The 26244-nt window shown below is 44.6% G+C and overlaps 1 protein-coding gene across 3 annotated transcripts in view; it reads left to right on the top strand.

Moving 5' to 3' along the window:
* Positions 1–26244, top strand: part of ppp1r9ba (protein phosphatase 1, regulatory subunit 9Ba) — a 68672-nt gene that overhangs the window by 16370 nt on the left and 26058 nt on the right. For all 3 annotated transcript variants that reach the window (XM_024390039.2, XM_024390038.2, XM_042307067.1), the window contains exon 3: positions 26062–26194. In XM_024390039.2, the coding sequence (XP_024245807.1) occupies positions 26062–26194 (133 nt within the window). The remainder of the gene's footprint in view (positions 1–26061; positions 26195–26244) is intronic.

Raw genomic sequence — 26244 nt, 5'->3', positions numbered from 1 at the left:
CCCTTATCTTTCCGATGCAGACTGTGCTCTTCAGTCAGCAGCCTTTCTGTTCACATTTCGATCGTTATCAAAGTTCCATCATTCCATGACGGGTCTTTTTATAGTCTTAAACGGGCAGCCTTGGTTACAATGTTGCCTAAGGCTTAGAAGGGGGGAGGGCGTCAATAGTGTCAGTAGACAGGAAGTCTTAACGTCTCCAGTTCCGGTCCCCTCGTCACCACCTGATGATGACACCGATAATGTCATTTGTATAAGAATGTCAAAAGGGTGAACCTCTCATGACTCATTGTTTGGGTTAAGCTAGTTAGTAGCCTATAAGACCAGTCACCAGACAGGACCAATGTACTGAAGTTCTGTGTTTGTGACATATAGAAGGCTATTCAGAGTTCCAAATCCACATCATACCCTAGGCTACAGTCTAAATGTCCTCTCAGGATGCTGTATATAGCATTTTTTTAAAACATATTAAAGCACACAGAAATATGTCCAGCCTTTGCGGCTATGCTTGCAGATGTGCATAATATGCTGCAACCCTAATCAAAAAGCATTTCACTCCAAATAACACAAACCTAGCTGTAAGTTGTTGTAACATTTCAACTTAAAACATGTTTTTCATTGTTTTTGCACTGCATGGATCACCGGTGCTGTATACTCAAAATGTACTGTAGGTGATTAGCGGGGGGGGGTTGTTATTCATTGTAAAGCTTTAAAAACCGAAGCCAGACTGCAACATTTTTTTAACCTTAGCTAGGACTGTGATGTGTCTACACTTTCCCTCCACTGCGAGCGGTAAATGTGACGCACGATAGCAGCGCAATTGACATTGCGCGGGCATCGGTGAATTCAATCAGGCTGTTATTTCATAAAGTAGATGACAAATTTATACTCGCCTGTGTGTCCTGTTGTAATTCATACTCCCGTGTAAATCCTTTATCTTCAAACTTTTTGACAACCAAGATGACATTTTCTGTAGGCATGGACATTTAGCGACAACAACTTTTAAACATTTCGGTCTGGTAGAAGATTTGGTCAGTGCCGTTAGTGATGATATGATACAGTGCGCTGGCTGGCTCGTGTGTGTGTGTGTGTGGCAATGAACTGCTGTTTGGCGTTCAGCACGTTGGCGGTGACTTGTACTGCGGAGCAACCCGGGCCGTATTGAAGCGGCCCAAAATGAATTGACAACTTATATCATTGCGCGGGACAAATAGTAATGTGTCACTGGCCGGATCCTGTCCACAGGCCTCGAGTTTGACACGTGGTCTAAATCGATTCTCCATATGTCTATGGGTGGACTGTGTGATGGCGTTGAATGGTGAGCTGTGTGTATTTTGTGTCAGTGAGTTTGGAGAAACTGGGTGTATAGTATTAAAGAGGAGGAGGAGAACAATACCAATGGCATGTCTGAGCAGCACAGCAGACCTCCCTCTCTTTCCCTCCCTCGCCTCAGTCTGCCATTCCCCTCTCCCTTGGAGAGAAGGATTATTTAAAAAATCTGTCTCTCTTTCCTTTCTCCCAAATCTTCAACAGGAAATAGGCTATGCTGTGAGTCCCATTGTGCCAGTTCACACCTCAGAATTACAGCATAGCTTTTTGGTTCTTTGTTTCCACAGTGGGTGGTATTTTTACCTACAGATTGTGCCACAACAGACATTTTGTGCCGCCGTCTGACGTGTTTGCTCTTTTGCCGACGGCGGTTTGCATCCAAAAGGCAGGAGTTATTAGCAGAATTATTGAGGACTGCTTCTGAGTTCCGAGTAGAACCTCCAAGAACAGGAACGGGACAGAGAGCATGTTCCATTTCTTCCAATTGTATTGCTCACAAACAGCATGTTATTATTCTCCACTTTCCAGGCTGGTTTTTCTTTAACTCTTTCTATACCACTTCTAGACAATATTACTCATACAGAACAGTTACTGTATTAATGGCCTTAACTCAATTTAAACAGATGCTTTTGTATTTGTTCTGGTTCATTAACCTAACCTTGGGAGTCTCTCTACCAGCCTGCCAACAGTGTTCTGTCTGTGTGAATGATAGCTCCTGTTGATCCTAATTATCTGCGAACCTCATTCCATCACTCCGATACTTTTTGAATTGCCTGCTCTTCAGAATTGTATCGTCTTTGGGCCTTCATGGGGGTTGTGACGCTCCTCATCCACGGTTACTGTATCGTCTTTGTCTCGTGCCTTCATGTTAGAGAGAGCCTACTCCTCTGTGGACGCTCATCAGTAGCCACTCAATGTTAGTGGTGGCTGTTTAACAGTCTATGCTGACTAGAACCTGAACTGAAACGCGCCCTGACTAGTACCTGAACTGAAACGCGCTTCGAATGGGGGAGGAAGAATGTTATTCCTGGCCTTGAGGCGGCCATCTTGGTAGTCATGTAGACCTCTACCTCCATTATGGAAGTAGAGGCATTCTTACTGTACAAGACACAACCTCACAAACGCTCTAACTTCAGCGATGTACTGTACTGTACCCCCAGTCAGTGTATGGGGTCAAATGAACTGGTCTTGGCTGTGCTTCAGCACTCCATGTGATGATTTAACCTCCTACTTCTCCCAGGATTTATTCCGCTGCTGACTGTAATGGCACAGTAACTCGCCTGATTTAAAGCGGCGATTTATAGGATATGGTGTTATGAAATATTGACTTTGGCTTGGTTAAATCACAACCCGAAACAGGTTAGGCATTGACAGCAAGCAGACTCTGTTTTTCCCCTCAGGACTTATTCTGCAGTTCTACGTAGGCCTACTCCGATCTCTTCTACCTCCAGCATGTTCCCCACAAAACAAATCTACTTTCAGGTGCTGTCACAGTCAGAAGCCTGACACAAAGCCAGGTCACAGGGAAACATTGTCAAGCGCACACAGCTTTTGTACATGCGTCATGGGCAGTGGGTAGCCCAGCTGCTAAGGACTTGGACCTTTCGGTGGCCGGATTGAACCCTGGGCTGGGCAGTGCAAAAATGTGGGAATTGTTTGTGCCACTGGAGGCCTGCTGGGTTCAACACGTTAAAAGACATCGCCCTACCGTTAGGCCCCTTGAGCGAGGCTCTTAACATGCTCTCCATCCAGGTGTGCTGATCCTGTGCTTTTAGAAAACAAAATTATAGCGTGTGTCTGAGTGCCTTGCCGTCGGGGTGAGATGGGAACAGCATTTAACCGTATGACTGTGGACGTTCAATCCAAGGCTGTGTTTTGTTTTATAGCCCCAAGAATAGGCATTGTCTTAAGCACTGACTGCCATAAGCCACGACTTGTTTTATCTTCATTTGAGTAACGTTAAGTGATCTCTTCTGTGTTTTCTCCCAGTTAGCGGAGTCTGACATTTAGAGGAGGATGGTGAGAATGGATTGTTTGTGCCGCATCGATTTAAGAGGCTGGAGTGTCATTTTGGGCGTTGCAGGGTCTGAATTCCGCTGGGATGTAAGTTAGTAACCCTTTACATCCCTGTCATAAGGTTACAATGAAACAATTGTGTAATAATGATTAATAGACTACCCAGTGCCTCTTGGCTCTCATTGTAGCAAAAATAAAAACATTTCCTATAATTTCTCCTTAAAATAGTTAGCCTTCAGGCCTCCCGAGTGACTCAGTGGTCTAAGGCACTGCATCACAATTCTAGCTGTGCCACTAGAGATTCTGGGTTCGAGTCCAGGAGGCCCATGGGGGGGGATATCCTTGTCTCGTCGCGCACTAGCGACTCCTGTGGCGGGCCGGGTGCAGTGCACGCTGACACAGTCGCCAGGTGTACGGTGTTTCCTCTGACACCTTGGTGCGGCTGGCTTCGGGGTTGGATGGGCATTGTGTCAAGAAGCAGTGCTGCTTGGTTGGGTTGTGTTTGCGGAGGACGCATGGCTCTCGACCTTCGCCTCTCCCGAGTCCATACGGGAGTTGCAGCGATGAGACAAGTCTGTAACTACTACCAATTGGATACCACAAAATTGGGGAGAAAAAAAAGTGAAAAGAAAAGAAACATTTAAAAAGAAAAATTCCTTCATCAAACCTCTATCTAGCAGCTTTCTCACATTTGAGTTAAATGTAACTGGTCAAGGAAGTATGACAATGTGATTTGGCTTACGTTCACTCAAGTGACCCATGAAAGCACCTAGCCTTATAGAAAACCTCTCCAGTGAGCTATTGGTTAATGACTAGCCCTTGTGCATTCAACTTGAACCTCATACTTGCCATGCCGTGGCACGATGTGAAGCTAGCCACATTACTGCTACATCTCTATTCGATAACAGCAACGCTTACTAGTGTATACAGGGAAGGGTGGCCATGTTGGAATCCGAGATTCAGAAATATACAATGAACCAAGATCAACAAGATGGTACACTTTGCAAGTGTAGATCAATAACCAAACTTTGTGTTATGGCGGTCTTTAAATAAACAACCTATTGTAGTTTGATGACCATGTGAACACGGTAAATCAAGCCATCAGTCTCAGGGAAGGCTTTGACCTTATTAATGGTTGTTGACGTGATTGTTGCCCAGGCAACTCCAATCGCTGCTCTGTTTCAGGATCAGATTTCTACCAAAGGCCATGACCATTATGCGCTAACAAGCAAAACAAATCTCTGCAAATGAATCTACTTAAATGACATTTTACACTGAATGTTAATCATTGTTTTGTTCTCTTTCTCTCTCTCTCCTGGAGAATGGCTTTCCCCTGTCACTCTCTAAACTGTGGCAACTTTCATTTTCATTTGTTTCTATCTCGCTTTCCTACTCACACATTTATATTAATAATTTTCTGTCTGTGGCGCAATCATGGCTTTTTCTTCCTCTCCCCTGTACATACGTACCTTCTTTCTGACACCATATTTACCTGTCTGTCTGCTGGGCTGTCTGACACAACACATTCAATGCATTCCTGCACAATACCCCGTGTTTAATCTGCCTCTTTACCAAGATATCAACACCAATGTCATCTAAAGCAGGACTTACTTATGGCTCACTTTTTTTTTTTTTTCTCAAAGCAAAACGCAGGGTTGCCAGTACTGGACCTTTTCAATCCACAATTTCTAAAGCGCTTGGGTTTGATTTAGCCTAGTTCTTATAGAGGCTGTCCAAGGAAGGTTACAGTAGGGGACAACTGGCAACCCCCTCACTAGTTATGACTCACACCCTGGTCTCTGTCTCAACATGCTCCAGAAACTTGATTCAATCCTGCTACTTTCGTTCATTCTGTGTTTTTCTAATGCTCTCTTTATTTTGCTCTCTTTTTTTGTCCTTTCTTTATAGCTCTTTACCTGGCTCTGACTGACTGCTTTCTCTCTTTCTTTATCGTGTGTGTGTGTGTCTTTCTTTCTTTCTTTCTTACTCTTCCTCCCTCTTGAGTCAATTCAAAAGCCATTTATTTTCTAGGGGAATTTTGAATTTCTATCCACACCATGAATTGAAATGGAATGGAGCCCAACCCTGAAGGATACCATATAGTCATTACACTCCAATGTCACAGTTCATAAGAATCCAGTTTAATCTCTGCACCTGCAAACATTGCATTGTGAGGGAGGCCTTTTGGAGGCTTTTAGTCCTTTTGGATACACGCTTAGCTAATGACTTTCTCAGACACACAAAGAAGCTAGGCTAGAGCCTGCTGTTATTGTGTTTTCTCCTCTACATGTTTTTCCTGGTGTTTGGGAGAGACTCCTACAAGGGCACTTGCAAGTGTGAACTGCGCCAGCCAGGAAAAGGAGGGAAAGGCGAGGAAGGATGGTGGACTGGAAAGAGGAGGAAGGGAAGGAGGGCAATGGAGAGAATATAGAGTGCAGTTAACGGTGGATGAGTTTTGGTGGGATGGAAGGAGGGAAAAGGGGGAGAAAGAGCGGGGGGGGGGTTGATTCAGGATGTCTCTCCCAGACTGAAAAGTCTAATGAAGTGCGTACTCACTCGCGCACATAGCCAATCAATTTCTCCCTCTCTCTTTTACACCCATCCTTCTCTCAGACAGTTGATCACTTTATCTGAACCCCTGAAACATGTCTCTCTCTCTCCAGCCTCTCTCAGCCCTCTTCAGCTCCCCTCCATAGATCGACTGTGGTGGAGAGGCTTTGTCGTGGTGGTGTGGCAGCCTGGAACTCCCACAGCCTCCGTTTTTAGAATGCGCTTATTATTGGTCTTCAAGCTGTCTGCGCTGTCTGCTCTCGCCTGTCACTACAACTACTCTGCTCTTTCCGTCATGCTGTAGCTACGGATTAGCCGGTACTGCTGTTGATCACTTTATGCTCACGTTAATTACTTATGCGACCCCGCAAATCTAGGCCTATAGTGCATCCCTTTTAACTAGGACTTTTAGGTTGAGATTTCTGTCTCAAGTCTGGTATTTTTTGTTGTCGAGGCAGGGTCTTTTTAAATATCTAAACTAGAATCAATTCCATCCCTGTTGAACCCCACTTTTTTTGTAGTTGTTTTAATGTGTTTCTGCCTATTCGGCATGCCCTTAGTGAAGGGAGCCTTAGGATATTACAGACAAAACCATGATTGTATTTGTCGCTGCTGGGGCTTCTATTGAAGTTTTAAAGGGAACAGTAATATTATTTTTTTAAACATTTGAAACGTTCCTTTAAAATTGTTCCCGACACCTCTTGGTGGTATGCAAACAAAACTTAAGGAGAGTTGCTTGTTTGGTCTATGAGCTCACAGTAAAATCTCAAGTTTCCGATGCATCTAGTGTGACTGACTCTCGTTCTTACACAACCCTCTTAAGTCCGCTTCCCTGCACTTCGATCTCCACTCTTGTGTAAGACATTTTGGGGGCCATACTGTATGTGACATATGTGTAATGGTCACCGCGACAAGGGATTCATTCTAGTTGATGCCCATTTACAATGGATGGCTGTCATGTCTTACAGCAGGCTGTCCCTGCTCACTTCTAAGGGATCACCTTGTAGATGAACACTGAATACACATCAAGCCTATTGTTGAACATCTGATTTCTGCAGGTCTAGTTTCCTAGGCCATAATCTCTCGAAAGCCTATGTGCACTAAATGTAACTACGACGTGATGAAAATGCTCCTGCACAAGTAATCAGGTCTATAAAAACATGTTACGTCCTCCCATCCATCCTCCCACTGCCCTGGCAGCTCTGTTGCTTTTATGGTTCTGCCGTTTCCTTCCAGTTTCTCAGAAACAAGGAACACTAGTTAAACACAAATGTTCTCTGGAAGTCAGCTAGCTAGACATGACAGCCCGTTGTTGTGCTGTGATTCCGATGTCGATGTCCCAAATAGCACCCTATTCCCTGTATAGTGCACTACTTTTGGCCAGAGCCCTCGTGGGCCAGTATGGAATATAGTGTTGACAGTGTGGAAACGATCAATAGACACTTTTTTCACTGGTTATCAATAAAAAGTGAAAAAAAAAGTGTTTGTTGTGAACTTTTAGAAGTGAGATTTTCACAGGGGTGGTTACTGTAACCATTTTGTTACTAGTATCACCGTGTTACAGATTGGGACGACACAACGGCCATTTCAAAAGCCAATCCAACAGGAACCTGTCGAAGGCAAGGTCTAATCACATGACTTGTGAGGGCCGAGGTCATGAAAGACTTAGCAATATGAACTTGTTTACGAGAGCCGAGGGCAGGCAGGAAACAGCAGTTAGAGCTGAAGAGAGAGAGAGAGCTGTGTTCGTGTTGCACCAGTGACGCACAGCTGAGTTTTACAGTCTCTTAGCTAGCTGAGCTACAAGAGGCCCGGGAGGAGGAGGAAGTGCACTGAAACCAAGGTGTTTCGGTTTTCGCATCAGGCAGCGTAAAACGTAGATTTATAAGTAATAGCTTGGGTATTACCACAACCAAAGTGTGATAATTGTTTCCGTGTAGAAATAGCTCATTGACTCACCTCAGAGAGAGAGAGAGAGAATGAGGGTATTTTCTGCTAATACTACATTTCTGTGTCAATTTTCAAATTCAGTGCCCTGTTGTCACCCAACACTCTCTTCTTCAGACAATGTCGATCTGATCTGACATCATGTTTGGTGCTTCGTTCATACTTCCTGATTTGTGTGGCAGTTGCGAAGTCCGTTCTACAAATGTGTTACACTAAAAGTGAATTATGTTAAAGTGAGCCTAGCTGACTTGTTTTTTTTTTGTTTAAAAAATAAATAATTATACCCAGTAGCAGTTAAATATTGGATGTGCGCTCCACACACACTCCATTGTGACGTGTAAAGTCTGTGCCATAGCAATGATCCCCAGTGGCATTGGTAGACTGAAACCTATTTCCCTGGCATTTAGTGTCTGTGTAACACTTTTAAGGCAGCTTCTGCCTGGCGAATGGCTTCTCTTGACGACGTTGTGACCGTTTGGCCCCCAAAATGGCTGCCGTCAGCGAGGAATGTCACTCTGGCTCAGTCTCCTCCCGGGCTGTTTTTGCTCTCGCACGTCGTGGCTTAAAGACCCAGAGGAGGAGAAAGAAGAGGAGAGGAGACCATGAAGAGACCCTTTTAAGACGAGCTTTAATCGTGTGCCCTACTTTTCTACCTTCTATCACGTTCATAATTTCCACTAATTACCTCTTCTCCGATGACAGCCAAGCTTTGCCGTTTTAGTTTTGAGCTCTCTTATGCTAACTATTCAGATGCACCCAGACTTTTAATAGACTTTTACGGTTCTTCTGGTTGTCGTGTTCTTGTTTTTTTTCTGCAGGATGGTCCCCGAGGGTTGTTTGGTCTCGGAGAGGAAGTACTAATGCCGCTGCCACAAAGGCTATTTTCCTCTCCTACTCCTCCTCCGCGTGGGAGAAAATGGCATCTGTCTTTGGCTGGAAACACAGGGAGTTGGTTGTGAAGAGAGGCACTCCGGGTCAGGCTGAGGTGGAAAGAGACAGAAAAACGAAAGAGCTCTTTTCTGTCTCTCTCTCTCTCTTCACGTCCCTTTGATAGTCCTCCACTGGCTAGAAGCCTGTGGAACTGTTAGAAAGAGAGAGAGAGAGCGAGAGAGAGTGTGAGGGAGAGAGTGAGCACACTGCCATCTCTGTTCTCTTTCACTCTCTCTCCTTCCCTCTTTTTTTTTGCTGATGAGATTTGTGCCTCTCCCTGTCCTCTCTGCCACTCTCTCACCCACTGTGCCTCTTTCTCACTTTTCCTCCCCTCATTCTCTTTCTTTCTTTCTCTGTCTGCTGTCTCTCTGTCAACCTCCCTAGTTCTCTGTCAGTTAGTGCCACTGTCTCCCCTCCTCGCTTTGTCACCCCCCCCCCTCTCTCTCTCTCCCTCGACACTCCTTTTTACTCAGTCCTCCTCTGACTTGTCCTCACTTAATCTCTCTCTCTCCTGCATCCACCTCACTGCGTATCCATTCAAAGCAACCATTTGAAAGAAAAAGTCTCATTGGAACCGCTGCCACCCTGCCTCTGGGTGTCAAACTCATCAAGCCCAGAAAGCCGACTCACTACTCCTGCATTATGTATGCGTTGTTGTGTATGCCTGGTGGGTCATGTTTTCTTCACGTTTTTTTTTCATGTGTTGGTAATTTTGTTCCCGATCCACAGGGTACAGGAGGGACCATTTTTTTTGCCACTAAGCGGGTCTGTGTGCGCTAGGTTAACTGTTTTCTAAATGGGATTCCTGGAGCTACACATTTAGCCACCAGCTGGGTGGTTGTGGAGGGGGAGAGGAAGGAGGGATGGGGGAGGGAAGTAGAGATGCAGTGGTTTTGGGAGAGATCATGATTGTTTTGTTGTAACTGATGCTTTTGGGTGGGTCTTTCTCTCGCTCACTGGCATTTTAGTAGTTCAGTTAAAGTAGCTGTATGTTTGCTAGTAGCGGTAGGCTAGAAGCACTGGCAGTTGTCTCACTAACATAATAGTAACTGCAGAGTTCACAGTTAACACAACAGTAGGAGCTACTAGCAGCTGTGACCTCGGAGGCAGTAGCCAGTCTCCGTCAATGGGACAGAGAGGCTGAGACCGAGACAGTGCCCTGGGGGAAGGAGTAGAGATGCAGTGGTTTTGGGAGAGATCATGATTGGGGGGGGGCATGCCTTTGACCGTGACCCTTTTCCCTCCACACCGTCATGGACAGTGTAACGCCCGTGATTGGCCTCGGTCAAGCGGGCCAGAGAGAAATAAAGGACCTGTGAGAATCGAAAGGGCCGCGGGCATATTCAGGCTTTTACAGCTGCTAAAGCTGAGATGGAAGTGTGTACTGTATGGAACCTAACATACATACAGTGCCTTGCGAAATTATTCGGCCCCCTTGAACTTTGCGACCTTTTGCCACATTTCAGGCTTCAAACATAAAGATATAAAACTGTATTTTTTTGTGAAGAATCAACAACAAGTGGGACACAATCATGAAGTGGAACGACATTTATTGGATATTTCAAAAAAATTGAACAAATCAAAAACTGAAAAATTGGGCGTGCAAAATTATTCAGCCCCCTTAAGTTAATACTTTGTAGCGCCACCTTTTGCTGCGATTACAGCTGTAAGTCGCTTGGGGTATGTCTCTATCAGTTTTGCACATCGAGAGACTGACATTTTTTCCCATTCCTCCTTGCAAAACAGCTCGAGCTCAGTGAGGTTGGATGGAGAGCATTTGTGAACAGCAGTTTTCAGTTCTTTCCACAGATTCTCGATTGGATTCAGGTCTGGACTTTGACTTGGCCATTCTAACACCTGGATATGTTTATTTTTGAACCATTCCATTGTAGATTTTGCTTTATGTTTTGGATCATTGTCTTGTTGGAAGACAAATCTCCGTCCCAGTCTCAGGTCTTTTGCAGACTCCATCAGGTTTTCTTCCAGAATGGTCCTGTATTTGGCTCCATCTTCCCATCAATTTTAACCATCTTCCCTGTCCCTGCTGAAGAAAAGCAGGCCCAAACCATGATGCTGCCACCACCATGTTTGACAGTGGGGATGGCGTGTTCAGGGTGATGGGCTGTGTTGCTTTTACGCCAAACATAACGTTTTGCATTGTTGCCAAAAAGTTCAATTTTGGTTTCATCTGACCAGAGCACCTTCTTCCACATGTTTGGTGTGTCTCCCAGGTGGCTTGTGGCAAACTTTAAACAATACTTTTTATGGATATCTTTAAGAAATGGCTTTCTTCTTGCCACTCTTCCATAAAGGCCAGATTTGTGCAATATACGACTGATTGTTGTCCTATGGACAGAGTCTCCCACCTCAGCTGTAGATCTCTGCAGTTCATCCAGAGTGATCATGGGCCACTTGGCTGCATCTCTGATCAGTCTTCTCCTTGTATGAGCTGAAAGTTTAGAGGGACGGCCAGGTCTTGGTAGATTTGCAGTGGTCTGATACTCCTTCCATTTCAATATTATCGCTTGCACAGTGCTCCTTGGGATGTTTAAAGCTTGGGAAATCTTTTTGTATCCAAATCCGGCTTTAAACTTCTTCACAACAGTATCTCGGACCTGCCTGGTGTGTTCCTTGTTCTTCATGATGCTCTCTGCGCTTTTAACGGACCTCTGAGACTATCACAGTGCAGGTGCATTTATACGGAGACTTGATTACACACAGGTGGATTGTATTTATCATCATTAGTCATTTAGGTCAACATTGGATCATTCAGAGATCCTCATTGAACTTCTGGAGAGAGTTTGCTGCACTGAAAGTAAAGGGGCTGAATAATTTTGCACGCTCAATTTTTCAGTTTTTGCTTTGTTAAAAAAGTTTGAAATATCCAATAAATGTCGTTCCACTTCATGATTGTGTCCCACATGTTGTTGATTCTTCACAAAAAATACAGTTTTATATCTTTATGTTTGAAGCCTGAAATGTGGCAAAAGGTCGCAAAGTTCAAGGGGGCCGAATACTTTCGCAAGGCACTGTACATACAAACAAACAAACAAACAAAGGGTATATAACAAAGTATTGAGAAACTTTTGTTATTGACCAAATTTATTTTCCACCATAATGTGCAAATAAATTCATTAAAAATCCTACAATGGGATTTTCATTGTTTTTCCTCATTTTGTCTGTCATAGTTGAAGTGTACCTATGATGAAAATTACAGGCCTCTCTCATCTTTTAAGTGGGAGAACTTCAATTGGTGGCTGATTCATTCATTCATTCATTCATTCACACACACACACATTCACACACACACATACATTCATACATACATACATTGATACATACATACATTGATTACATTGTAGTAACCCCATATGTGGCCAGATCTACAGCTGGTGTTTCCCTTTGACATAATGTGCAGTAATAGTCCCCTACCAGTGGACCACAATGGATCACACTGCTGATAGATAGATGGTACACTACAGTACACCAGCTGCAGGGTTATTTATGGGTGTTCATCTTCAAAAGGCTGCAGGCTGAGAACTGCCATGACCTCTAACAGAGAGAAAGAAAGAGATAGGCATAGCTCAATGGCTGCCCTGTTAGCGAGGGATTCACACACGCAGCCCTGTCAGCAGAAGTGTGTGTGTGTGTGTAGGTCTGAGGGCGAAAGGGGGAGACCATGTCTGTGTTCTTAATGTGTATCAGTGGCCGACTGGCCAGTATGTATGAGAGAGTCTTCGTCTTCGTATCTTTATGCAAGTGCGTGTAGTTATATATTTTGGTGTGTGTGTGTGTAAGCCCTCCTCCCTTCCTTATCTCTAAGCTGATTGGACGGTCTCTGACAGCCAGGGTGCTCTGTGGTAGCAGTAGCAGAGCTGTTCTGTGATTGGTCCAGCTGCTCCAGTGGCGGGTGCTGTCACAATTGGGGTGGTTGGTGACGTCAGTACTGCTCACTGGGTCAGCGTTGCGAGAAGGAAGAAGGAAGGAGAGTAAAAGAGGGGGAATGATGGAGGAGGAGGGAGCAGGGAGGGGACACTGCAGCATTCAGAACCTTCCAATGCATTTTCTTCCCAGGTTGTTTCACTCTCAGAAAGGAGGGAAGATGGAGAGAAGAGAGGAGACGTTCATGTGAACTCTCCCTCTTCTGCAGTAACACTACTGCTGGTAGTAGTCAGTCGAGGGCCTGCTATTTTGAATGGCAGTTGTGCAGAAGGAGTGGGGGGAAATTTCGGGGGGAGGCATTTGACTGTTGTGGCTTCTGCTGTGTTGAATTCTTGGTGGGCAAGGCTTGTCGTTTTAAACGATGCCGCCAAGATAGAATGTGGTTAACTTCAAGGTGTTAGCAAGGCTCACACCGTTAGAAAGATTGATAACCGGCCTGCCAGTAAAACACTCAATTCCTTTTGGTTTTAAAAAAAACTCTAAACGGATAGTGTTCAACTCTGCACGTTGACTTGGTGGGTCGTTCTGACCTGCAGTACTGTCCACATTCATCATGGTGGAGGACCAGAAATAAATGGCTCAGGTACCTCACCGTTTACAACCAGATACACTCTCTCTCTCATATTTATATTTTATATATAGGGCTGATAGCAGAAATGAAGAGTGCTCTATCCTTCTTCATTTTCTCCCTCCCTCACTCCTGGTGAGAGGTAGTGTGTTATTAGAACAGAGGAAATGCTGCATTCCTCTCTCTCTCTCTCTCACCATTGTTGATTAGCAGCGAGGAGAGCGTCATTCCCTCTATTGCTCTCCTCCTTTCTCTCCCTCCCTCATCACCCCCCCACCCCTGTCTTTCCTTACGCTCATTTTGTCCCTCCCTCAGCACGTTTCTATAGGTCCAATCATTTCTAGTGGTTGTGTTTGTGTGCCCCAGAAGGGTTAAACATATTGACAAGCGAATCCTCTGGGTTCTGTCTGTTGTGTGTGTGTGTGTGTCTTCCTGCAGAGATGAGAGAGAGCAGTGCAATGTGCTAACAGTGCAAAGCCCCATATCCACCATTCAATACTGTTATATTGGATATAAGAGTCATATTGAATGTTGATTGGACATGCGTTGATTATGTGACAGAGATGATGGTGAATGATGGTGCTTGTCGGTAGGATGACTAGTCTATGATGGCTGTTTTGTGACGGGCATGATCGTTTTCACGTGACGGTGATTGTGTTGCCGAATGACTCGCGTTACCGAGTCTCACATTGAGCTGCATCACCTTATCCATCAACGGAGGGGGACTCTGTCAACCGATACGCAGTGTAATTACAGGGACATGATGAGGGGGTAGCTTCCACCCCTGCCGCCTCTCCTCCTCATACAGCTGGGGTGTAAGTAAGTAGCCTTGCATGAGCTTTGGCTTCTGCGAGCCGGAATGCCTCATAGGCTCCTATCTCCTGTTTCTGTGGCGTGAGGAAGCTTGATGTGCAGGTACACCCCCTGGACAGGATGCTGGACTACCGCAGGGCCTTACCCTCAATCTATCTCCTGTTTCTGTAGCATGAGGAAGCTTGATGTACAAGTACACCCCCTGGACAGGATGGTAGACTACTGCAGGGCCTCATCCTCAATCTATCTCCTTAATGTTGAGTGCCAAGCAGAGACGCATCGGGTCCCATTTTTACAGTCTTTGTTAAGACTTGGCCGGGGATCGAACTCCCAACCTTCCAATCTCAGGGCGGACACTCCAGTTGGCCATGGAGTTGGCTACAGCTGGGGTGTATACCGTCATTTTGGGGCGGCAGGTAGCCTAGTGGTTAGAGCATTGGGCCAGTAACCGAAATGTTGCTGGATCGAATCTCCGAGTTGACGAGGTAAAAATCTGTTGTTCTGCCCCTGAACAAGGCAGCTAATCCACTGTTCCCCGGTAGGCCGTCATTGTAAATAAGAATTTGTTCTTAACTGACTTGTCTAGTTAAATAAAGGTTAAAATATCAAATGTGATTGGTTTATTGATTGGTGACCACTAAAATCAGCCATACTTCATGGGATCAATAACATTTATTTAAACGTTGATCTTTTAACCCCAAATGGGGTTTGGAACATTGGGAGATCTGTTGTCGTTTGTGGCCTCCAGGCTTGAGGCGACACATTTTTGGGAGGCAAAGCACTCTGTGACAAATGACCTTTTTATGTAATGTAAAACCAGAGAAGGTTAATTGAACAGGAAATTGAAAGACGCTTCGTCCCCAATGGGCTCCGACCGAGTCGTTAGCTAGTGCGGTTTAGCTACTATGTGTCATGCATTTGTCTGGTTTGAGCCCTGGTATGAATCGATATTCAAGTCAGCCAATATTAAATACAGTAAATAACTCGACACGTTATTTATATAAATGCTTTCCTTCGGCGTTTGAATCTTGCCTCGTGTCAGATTCTGTATCAGACCTGGTCTGGTCTCAGCCCTGGTACCCTGCCCTAGCAAGCTCCACGTGTCGATGACAATGACAGCCAGAAGTCCTGCAGCTAGTCTGCTCCCTCTCCTCTCCCTCCTCCTGCCTTCACAGAAAGAGGAGCGTCTATCCCTCCCTTCATCTGTTAGCCTGGGCTTGCTTTGGGGAAGTGGACAGAGCGGGGAGAAAGGGAATGTGGGATATTCTCGTCTCATGTGGATTCCATCCCTTCAGCAGACCAGAGCTCGGTCTGTCATTTAAAAAAAAGCCTACTGCTATTCTATATTTATAATGTGATTTAATAGAGGTGATTTAATATATAGTATTTCCTACGCTTCCTGCTCATCTAGCAGTTTGAGATGTTGTACGATGGAAATGGATCTAATGAATGATTTTAGCTAGCTGAGAGTTTGGGCTACTATTAATAACTCATGATTGAATAGCTCCTAGCTGCTACCCTGCCAGGCGTTTAACATACTATGACGCGCATGCCATCTGACATATATCCCCACTCTTACATGGGGAAACTGCTGTCGTGCCTGCAGTGTTCTCCGAAGACTACATTTCCTGCTGCTAATCTAATACTTTACAATGCCTTCTGATGGCAATTGAGCTAATGCATAGTCTGCGCTGGTGTCATTGATCTTGATAGCCAAGGGATGGCACATTACTGGAGCTAGCGTGGCTATCTCTGTGATGGCTAGCTATATAGCTAGTTGCTACGTTTACTGTAGATAACGTACATAGATCAGACTGATATGCACTGGCGCACAGTATACTGTCGTTTTTTTCGTTGGTGGCCTCCAGGCTTGGGGCGACACATTTTTGGGAGGCAAAGCACTCTGTGACAAATTACCTTTTTATGTAATGTAAAACCAGAGGAGGTTAATTGAACAAGAAATTGAAAGTCGCTTCTGGTCTCCGACCGAGTCGTTAGCTAGTGCGGTTTAGCTACTATGTGTCATGCATTTGTCTGGTTTGAAGCCCTGGTATGAATCGATATTCAAGTCACAAAGTATCCTGCAGTGTTTAGAATAGTTTCTAGTTTCAGAGGATCTCGGTACACAGTATGTATATCTAATAGTTTTTGAAGCCATCTTTTGAGAATGCATCAAGGGAATGGTTTGATTTAGTCTCCATGTCATTTACTGGCACATCATCCTTCCACAATAGACTGCCATAGTCCCTCCCCCTGGCTATGGTAAGATGCCATAGTAATATGATAACTGCTGTACAGTACAACCGGAGGATTTCGCAGAAAGGCACATGGGAGCGTTGTTGTATTTCAACTGAATGGTCGTTTTTAACTTGCCAACTGGTGTGTGCATCTTTCTGAGTAGTTGAATTGACTAGAGCAGTGCGCTGTGTTTCTCTGTAGGCCTACTATACAGGCTAGAATGTACAATGCTTTAGCCCCGTGTTTCCCAACCGATGGGTTGCGGCGGATTTCTTTGGGTTGAGTCACGAGGCTGGGCTCTGGGTGTATGTTTTTGCTTTATTTGTGGCTTATAATTCATGGGAAACACCCAAAAGTTCTATTGAAGATACAGCTTTAAAACGTTTGGAAACATGCAAAGACACAGTCACACACACACACACACACACACACACACACACACAGGAAGGGAAGACTCCCCCCAGCCTGACAGTGGAAACACACCGACACGCACACACACACACAGGCCTGTCACAAGGGAGGTGGAACAGAAGCCGATCAGTATCAACCACTTCCTGTCGTCATGTTGTGCTTCCTGTCCCTCCCCAGTAGTGTCTGAAACTGTTCCAGAGTCAGTCTTGAGCGTATTCTACTGACTATAGACCTATGATACGGCGCTTGCACCATGGTGTGGCTGACGCCATAGCAACTCCTTAGCGACATGGATTTTTGCTGTTGTTGCCCATCACCCTTAGCTGTCAGGGGTAGTGACACGTGAACCCTCTAGAGACATAAAGACAGACTGAGGCTAAGTGTGTGTGGTGTGTGCGCGCGCGCGCACATCTAGACAGGAAAACGTCTTCATCAAAATACTCTCTCCTCACCCGCCCATCTCTCTCCCCCCGCCTTCCTCACGCTAAACCCCAGCAGCGTGGACCCCCTCCCCTCCACTGTTAAAACCAGCATGTCTCCTCAGGTTCATTATCAGATCACCAAGTGGATTATTTAGCTGGGCAAACAGCCTCCTCCTGCCCCTGCTGTGGTAGCCGTTAGGCATAACCACGTTAGCCTAGCGTGCTAAGGCAGCAATGTGCAATAGTGGCTGGGACAAAGTTGGCGTTATAATGTGGGATTCGGGATTTGAATTAAAGGCGTAGACCTGCTGTTTTCCCTTGAGCAACGTGTTTGAAAAAATAATAAAAATGTACACTCAGCAAGGGAGGCTGCAAATTGGAAGATCTTGGCAGATTTGAACTGTGTTGCCTCCACATTATGCATGATGACGCCATTGCTGAGTCTACCTTTTTAAGCCAGATGCTGCCGTGCACGTGTCCCAACTCGTTCAATTGAGGGCCGAGTGTGCGCTTTTTCTCTCCTCCCTTGTACTTGATTGATGAATTAAGGCCACTAGTTAGTCAGGAACTCCCCTTCGCCTGGTCGCCTAGGTCTTAACTGAAAGGAAAAACCTAAAACCAACAGACACCAGATCCTCCTTGGAATGAGTTTGACCGCCCTGCTGAAGTGTTATTAAGATACTCTACATGTGGACATATTCATGCTCCCGTTGGGAGAAAGGTGTCTGTGACTGGTAGTGTCCCCTCCCCGTTGCATTCTGTGTGTGTGTGTGTACAGTATTGTCAGTGACCTGCCTCTCATTGAAGGGGACAGTACAGAGCAGAGGCGAGGACGTCCTCTGTGACGAGAACTGTTAAGGCCTGCTGTGTGTGACGATGATGCACTCTGCTCCTCTCTCTCGCTCTCTCTCTCTCTCTCTCTTAAGAGGGATAAACAAGTGATTGGCGATTTACACACAGCAGAAGGACAACATGGTGAATTAAGGGGGGAAGGAAAAATTATTGTTAAAGTACAACGCCTAATCAAGACGAAAGGCTGATAGGCAGAGAAGTTACTGGGATGAGGCTTTTACGTGGAATATCCAGATCTTTTTTTGGTTTTGAATTTGAAGGAGTTGAAGCTGTTGCAGTGCCTGGAGATGTTCTGGGAGACTGTTCCAAAGAAAACGGACCTCAGTAGGAGATGGGAAATTGACCTAGACTTGTATGGAAACAGGGGGTGTGGGACTCTGTGGCAGTAGTTGTGGACCCCTCTTCTCTCCACATTCCCCTCCCTCTATACCATCTCTTCCCACTCTGCTGTGTTTCTCTTAGCCATTCTGGTATCACAATCGCTGCGGGTTGCCACGTGCTTTAATCACATGCAGGAGCCCTATTGCCCAAACTGATTGCATTTATATGTCGTTTTTCTGTGAGGGATGCTGAAAATACTCTAGTCACGTTCCCGGTGTCCACAGGCCTGACTGAGAGCTGTGTGTGTCCATGGTAACCAGGCCAGCAGTGTCAAACATCGGCCCGCGTGCCCAATTTACATCGCTCTTAAGGCGCATGAAACCATTTGCTTCTTTTTTAAAAGGAAAAACAGCTTGTGAAATAAAACCTAGGCACACACTCTGCCCCGCCTCACTGGAGTCTAAACCGCTGACTGTGCCAGAGCTTTTACGTACACTCGTCCGTGGTGTTCGCCTGGCTCCAGCCAGCCACCACACCCCCTCCACCCCACCGCAGTACACATACAGCTGGGCGGAGCCAAGAGAGAAGGTACAGGCTATGCTATGGTTGTAATTGCTATGCTGTTAGCATTAGCGACATGCTATGCTGTTGCTAGCATAGTGCCAGCCACATGCCAGCTAAATCCTGTGGAATGGCTGAGCGGCAGGGACCGGGAGATGGTTAAACCCAGTGATCAGCCCAGCCACATTCCTCACTGTCTCTGCGTCCAAAATTGCACCCTATTCCCTATACTTTTGATCTAGGCCCATAGGAACGTTCGGGACGCAGTCACTTTCTACCCACCTCGCTCTCCCCTAAGTAACCTGCTAAAGGTAGGGGTCACCTTGAACCACAGATCTAGGTTCAGATTTAACCCTCGTTCTTCATCTCAACCGTTAGGGAGATTGATGGCATAATAGCTGATCTTGTATAAGTGGTTAAGAACAGCTCCCACAAACTGAACACAACCAGGACATCTGTTTTATCCTCTATCCTTCTCTTCTCCTTCCTTCTTCATTTCCCCCCCACCCCTCTCTCAATTTTCTTCTTTCTTTCTCTCTCTCTCCCTGAATTGGGTTAGTCCATGGCAGTGTAAGAAATCTGTCTTCCCTACTACTTACTAAAGCTACACACCATTTAGAATACACTGTTTAGTAAGAACGAATGCAGTAAGCAACATACTAGGCTCATCCTACTGAGAATGTGTCATCTGACGCATAATTCCGTTGATTCCCCGCCATTCGTTCATTTTGGTACAGCGCGTCCCCTCAGCTGATTACCAGCTAGCTGTTGTCAAACATACGTGGATCTCGAAAGACGATTATCTTCCTCGATAGTGTGCCGGGTATTCTACGAGATGAAAAGCCGGAAAATGAGTACGACACCCTGGCATTTTAAAGCATACTACATTTTCGAAATGTCACACTATAAAACGTTGTATTTTTTGCATACCCAAAATACCCTAATATTTAGAATGTGAGTACGGGTATTCGGACATGGCCCATGCGTCGCTCTCCCTGCCACAGCTGGCCACTTGTATCAATGTACAGCTCCAGGGGGACGGCAGGCAGGCAGGCAGGCAGGCAGGGGAACAGGACAAGCTGCCAGCTAGGGATGAGGACTTTCCAAACTGGTCAGAGCAGGGCCCAAAATTCAGACTTGGTCTCATACTATATACTATACTATCAAAATGATTTATTCACATCTGTGTGCTATACAATAGCCTGCACATCTACATGGATACATTATCTGAAAATAGTTGGCTACTGTAACTGTCTTAGTCACTACAATAACTTCACTCTCATTTTTTTTTACTGGTTTGCATTTGGCTGGTGTTTTATGGCTGTGATATCATGCTGGGCAGCTGTGTTCATTTTCCACTGGTCATATCTGGATCTCTGAGGTCATCTGGAATCTTCTCTGTCTCTGTCCGTCCTCATTCTCATGTTGTATTTATGCTGGTAACCACTAACCATTTTATAATAGCAATAAGGCATCTCAAGGGTTTGTGGTATATGGCCAATATACCATTGCTAAGGCTTGTATCCATAATATACTGAACAAAAAATATAAACACAACATGCAACAATTTCAAGGATTTTACTGACTTAGAGTTTAAATAAGGAAATCAGTCAATCAAAATAAATTCATTGTGCCCTAATCTATGGATTTCACATGGGTGGGCCTGGGAGGGCCCATTTGAGAGCCAGGCCCATCCAATCAGAACGAGTTTTTCCCCCACAAAAGGGCTTTATTACAGACAGAAATACTACTGCGTTTAATCAGCAGTCCGGTTGGCTGGTTTCCGATGATCCCACAGGTGAAGAAGCCAGAAGTGGAAGTCCTGGGCTGGCGAGGTTACATGTGGTCTGCGGTTGTGAGGCCGGTTGGACACACTGCCAAATTCTCTAAAATGACATTGGCTTATGGTAAAGAAATTAATATTATATTATCTGGCAACAGCTCTGTTGGACATTCCTGCAGTCAGCATGTCAATTGCACGCCCCCCCCTGTGGCATTGTGTTGTGTGACTAAACTGCACATTTTAATGGCCTTTATTTGTCCCCAGCACCAAGTGCACCTGTGTAATGATCATGCTGTTTAATCGGCTTCTTGATGCCACACCTGTCAGGTGGATGGATTATCTTGGCAAAGGAGAAATTCTCACTAACAGAGAAATAAGCATTTTGTGCATATGTAAAATGTCTGGGATCTTTTATTTCAGCTCATGAAACCAACACTTTACATGTTGCGTTTTTAGATTTGTGTTCAGTAATATATGCCATTTAGCAGACGCTTCTATCCAAAGTGACTTACATTCATGCGTGCCTACATTTGACCTACGAGTGGTCCTGAGAATGGAACCCACTATACTGGCGTTGCAAACGTTATGCTCTACTAACTGAGCTACAGTAAAGACCACTCTCGTCTCTCCTCATTCTCATGTTACAATCATAAGGTCCATTACAGCTCTGAAAGCCATTACTTAGCTTTTGCCCATAGTTTTAGTACAGCAAATGTATAATTGACTCTCTATAGGAAGATGGAGAGATTAGTATAGAGATCATTGAGCTGGTCAGCTTGTTCATATCGAGTGAGGGAGGGCGGTATCTTTTGTTTTTCCCTCTGTGGAAGCTTCCGCTGATTTTCAACCATATTTTTTAAATTTTATTTACCTTTATTTAACTAGGCAAGTCAGTTAAGAACAAATTCTTATTTTCAATGCCAGCCTAGGAACAGTGGGTTAACTGCCTGTTCAGGGGCAGAATGACAGATTTGTACCTTGTCAGCTCGGGGGTTTGAACTTGCAACCTTCTGGTTACTAGTCCAACTCTCTAACCACTAGGCGACCCTGCCGCCCCATATTGTCAAAGGTATTGTAGATTTATGTTTTCAGATGTCAAATAGTTAAATTAGATGTTCACTATTTAGCTGAGCAATACGCCATGACAGTGGAGACACTGAAAGCACACAGGTTTTTTTTCAATGTGTGCCGTGCACGTTTTAAAAGGAGTGTGAGTGTTTGTGTGTAATGTGCATAAGTGTAAAATTAATTCCCCGAAGTCTAGACAGAGAGAGACGCTGAGACTGAAGAGAGAGAAACTGCCCTCTGACTGCAGCGTGGGGAGAGAGAGACAAAGAGAGATAGGAGAGAGAAACTGGTGTCAAACTAACATTTGCTAAGCTGCGGGTTGCTATGGCGATGGGCACCATGTGACCACGGCGAATGGTATTCACACGGAGTGGGGAAACTGTTGAGAGAGCGCAGGCGAGAGATTCTTGAAAAGCAGAGAGTTGAGATTACAATGCATTTGATAAAATGTTGATGCTCCTAGGCAGAGGGAGTGATGGGATATGTGTGGAGGAGGAAAGGGTCAAAAACAAGGTTGTGAAAGAAAGGGCCTAATGGATATTTTAAGGATTTGAATGGTTGTTTTTATTTCTATTTTCTCTCACAGACCCAATCATTCCATCTCTCTCTCTCGCTTTAAGTATTCACATTCTTTGATATGGCAAGCTTGAAAACTGTACGTTCAGGAGTACAAATGTGCTTAACTCACATAAGTTGCATGGACTCTGCAATAATAGCGTTTTAACATTTTTTTTTTAGAATGACTACCTCGTCTCTATACCTCACGCATACAATTATCTGTAAGGTCCCCCAGTCAAGCAGTGAATTTCGAACACAGATTCAACCACAAAGACCAGAGAGGTTTTCCAACGCCTCACAACGAAGACATTGAATATCCTTTTGAGCATGGTGAAGTTATTAATTACGTTTTGGGTGGTGTATCGATTACACTCATTCACTACAAAGATAATATAGGCGTCCTTCCTAACTCCGTTGCTGGAGAGGAAGAATGAGGGCTTTAAAAAGAATGGTGACTTTAAAACAGTTACCGAGTTGGATGGCTGCGAGTAGGAGAAAACAGAGGATGGAACAACAACATTGTAGTTACTCCGCAATACTAACCTAAATGTTAAGAGTGAAAAGGAAACTTGTACAGAATACAAATATTCCAAAACGTGCACTAAAATAAAACTGCAAAGAAATTAACTTTATGTCTTGAAGACAAAGTGTTATGTTTGAGGCAAATCCAACACAACACTGGAGTGCCACTCTTCATATTTTCAAGCATGGTGGTGGTGGCTGCATCATGAGTATTCTTGTACTCAGTAAGGACTAGGTGGTCATTTTTTTTAGGATAAAAAATACACGGAATAGAGCTAAGCACAGGGAAAATCTTAGAGGAAAACCTGGTTCAGTCTGCTTTCCAACAGACACTGGGAAACACATTTATCTTTCAACAGAACAATGACCTTAAACACAAGGCCAAATATACACTGGAGTTGCTTACCAAGACGACATAGAATGTTTCTCGGTGGCCTAGTTACAGTTTTAACTTAATCGTATTGAAAATCTATGGCAAGACTTCAAAATGGCTATCTTGCAATGATCAACAACCAACTTGACAGAGCTTGAACAATAAAAATAAAATTTAAAAAAAGTGCAAATATTGTACAATCCAGGTGTGCAAATCTCTTAGACTTACCCGGAAATACTCACAGCTGTAATCGCTGCCAAAGGTGATTCAAACATTGACTCTGGTGTGAATACTTATGTAAATTAGTTATTTCTGTATTTATTTTTCAATAAATTAGCAAACATTTCTAAAAACGTGTTTTCACTTTGTCATTATGGGGTATTGTATGTAAAAAATATATATACATGTAATCCATTTGGAATTCAGGCTGTAACACAACAAAATGTGGATACCTAGTCATTCGCACAACTGAATGCATTCCACCGAAAATGTGTCTTCTGCATCTAACCCGACCCCTCTGAATCAGTCTGGTTGTAGTTATCTAATAGGTGGGAGGGTAAAAACAGCATCTTCGCTGGCTGCTACATAGAGCCAATCATATGATATTATGTGTTAACACACCTCCGGTTTATGTGCTATAAAATGTCTGTTCCTTTTCTTTCCCTGTGCTGTAACTTATCCAGAGCTGTCTTTAGGACGAAATGTTTCTGTATTTTAAACATCTGGGTGGCAAGTGCTGGGTTTTCACCAGCTGAAATGAGCTGGTAAATCAGAGGCATAGTTTGTAGGCTTATTTTTCCATTTGGGGAGTGTTATGCAAATTCTATGTAAATGAAGCCCCCGATCAGTTAAATACATGTTGATTTTACGGTTGGGCTTAGTTCAATGTGGCTTTGTGATAAGTAGTCAGTCTCTGGTGTAAAAGAAAGCTAACAAGTGTTGGTATTTTACTAGGGGTAGTGATCTGTCTTTCTCAGTAGTAAATATTAATCTTCTGCCTTTTTGGAGCAGAGGGGCGTGGCACAACTACTCGCAGCCCTGAATAGAGCGGATGATAAGGCGACGTCTTTTGCTTGACAAGAAGATGCATCACACTCCTACACGTTATTTAGGTGTAGTATCTGTCATCTTGTTTAAAAAAAAAAATAGTTGTCCTCTTTTGATGTTGAATCCTGCATTGTTGGGTAGTTATTAAGTTAAGCATTTCACTGTACATTTCACTGTACTTTCACTGTACTAGTGTCAGGTCTCGGCTTCTTTTAGTAAGACCTTATTGAAGCAGACAGTGTTCATGTCACTCTTATGGAAAACTGAAACTTGAAGAGGAGATTCGAGGACTTGAACCAATGCTGAATTCCAAATCCTTATTTTTGCCTTCTCTTTCCTTCTCTTTCTGCCTCTCGCACAGTCAATCTGAATTTCCCCATAAAATACCACACGGCTTATTAAATTCTCCCCTGACCAGCTGATGAACTCAATTCCCTTGTTGCCTACTTTGAATTATTTCTCACATCTGTGCCCCATCTACCTTCTTTACTCTGCTCCTTTGAGCACAAGGTGTTGAAAATGTCTTTCATCAAATTTTGGACTAGGCCACTAGGGGATTTGGGGTTAGAATTCTAGCAGTACAAAATCCTAAAGGTTGAGGGTTGTGTTTATCCTTTTAACCTCAGCAAGAGAGTATCTACCTTATTTATACGCGCTTGTGGATTACTGTTGTTGTTGTTCATTTGTTGGTGGCGGGTTTTTACTATGGAAATTAATGCATATGAATAATGTCGTCATGGCAACCCTGAATCAGATCAAATAACTGGATTAAAGATTCCTCCCAATTTATGATATGAATAATACATGTGAAACTCCGTGTGTGTGTGTGTGCGCGTGCGTGTGCGTGCGCACGTGCACGACCCCATTTCAAATATGAAACCTCATCCCTCTGAAAGCAGAACGCCCCCCAAAAGAACACCATTACCTCTCCAGACCTGCCCGGACACCTATCTAATGCAGGACGGGAGGTTATGAAAATACATCTCCCTGTTAAATATAAATCACCTGAGTAGCGCTAAAATACACCCCACCTAACCGCTCACTGGAGCACCCTCACCACTGCTCTGCCAGAGCAGCAGGGCACACCAACACCACCCAGAAGTATGTCCTCGCTGCCAGAGTGAATTTGGCTGGCTGCAGAGGGAGGAGAGAGGCTTTAAATGCACACACGAATGCACATGTACACACACACATACACACACACACACGCTCTCTCCTCTCCTCTCTCTAGCACACTCACACTCATTAAACTAGATAGACTTTATTAGGTTGGATGAGAAGCCATTAGCTCAGTGAGAAGCCGTGAGGGTGTGTGCTTGTATCAGCGGGCCGTATATAACACCACCCCTGTCTGTCTGGTTTTTGGAGATGTCTCCTTCCGCCCTGTTTGCGCCTTGGCCGCCTGGCTCTCCTTTTAGCTCTGGGTAGAGGTCTGTATGTCTGTTAGCAGAGATTTTTCGGATCAGCTTACTCTTCCCGTAGTCTTATCCTTAACCATTAGTGGTGAAAATGCTAAACTGACCTTAAATCATTTTCTAGAGCAGGGGTTCCCAAACTTTTTCCACTCGGGGGGGGCGCCCTTTCAGCATTGGGGAACATCCTGCGCCTGCCCTGCGCGCACACATGCCACGTCTATTTTTCTGGGCAAGAGCACTGTTCATAACACAAACTGTTCATACCGGGTGCGCTCCCCACAGTTTGGGAATGACTCTCCTAGAGGAAATGTCTTCTCTATGGGAAACCTGTTGTGGTGTAAACCTTGTGTGTTGGTGAGTGTCGAACTGACCTATGACCTTTTGTCTTCTCTTGGCAGGTGTTCACCACGTACTCCAACGAGGACTACGACCGGCGTAATGATGACGTGGACCCCATGGCGGCGTCGGCTGAGTACGAGCTGGAGAAAAGGGTGGAGAGACTGGACCTCTTCCCTGTGGAATTAGAGAAAGGTACAACCTGGTGGAATCTTCTAGAGCATTACAGAACATTGTTAGTCCTG

The sequence above is a fragment of the Oncorhynchus tshawytscha genome, linkage group LG27 (genome assembly GCF_018296145.1).
Source record: "Oncorhynchus tshawytscha isolate Ot180627B linkage group LG27, Otsh_v2.0, whole genome shotgun sequence".
Taxonomy (NCBI): domain Eukaryota; kingdom Metazoa; phylum Chordata; class Actinopteri; order Salmoniformes; family Salmonidae; genus Oncorhynchus; species Oncorhynchus tshawytscha.
Note: the sequence above shows the minus strand (reverse complement) of the source record. Positions and strands in the feature narration are given on the sequence as shown.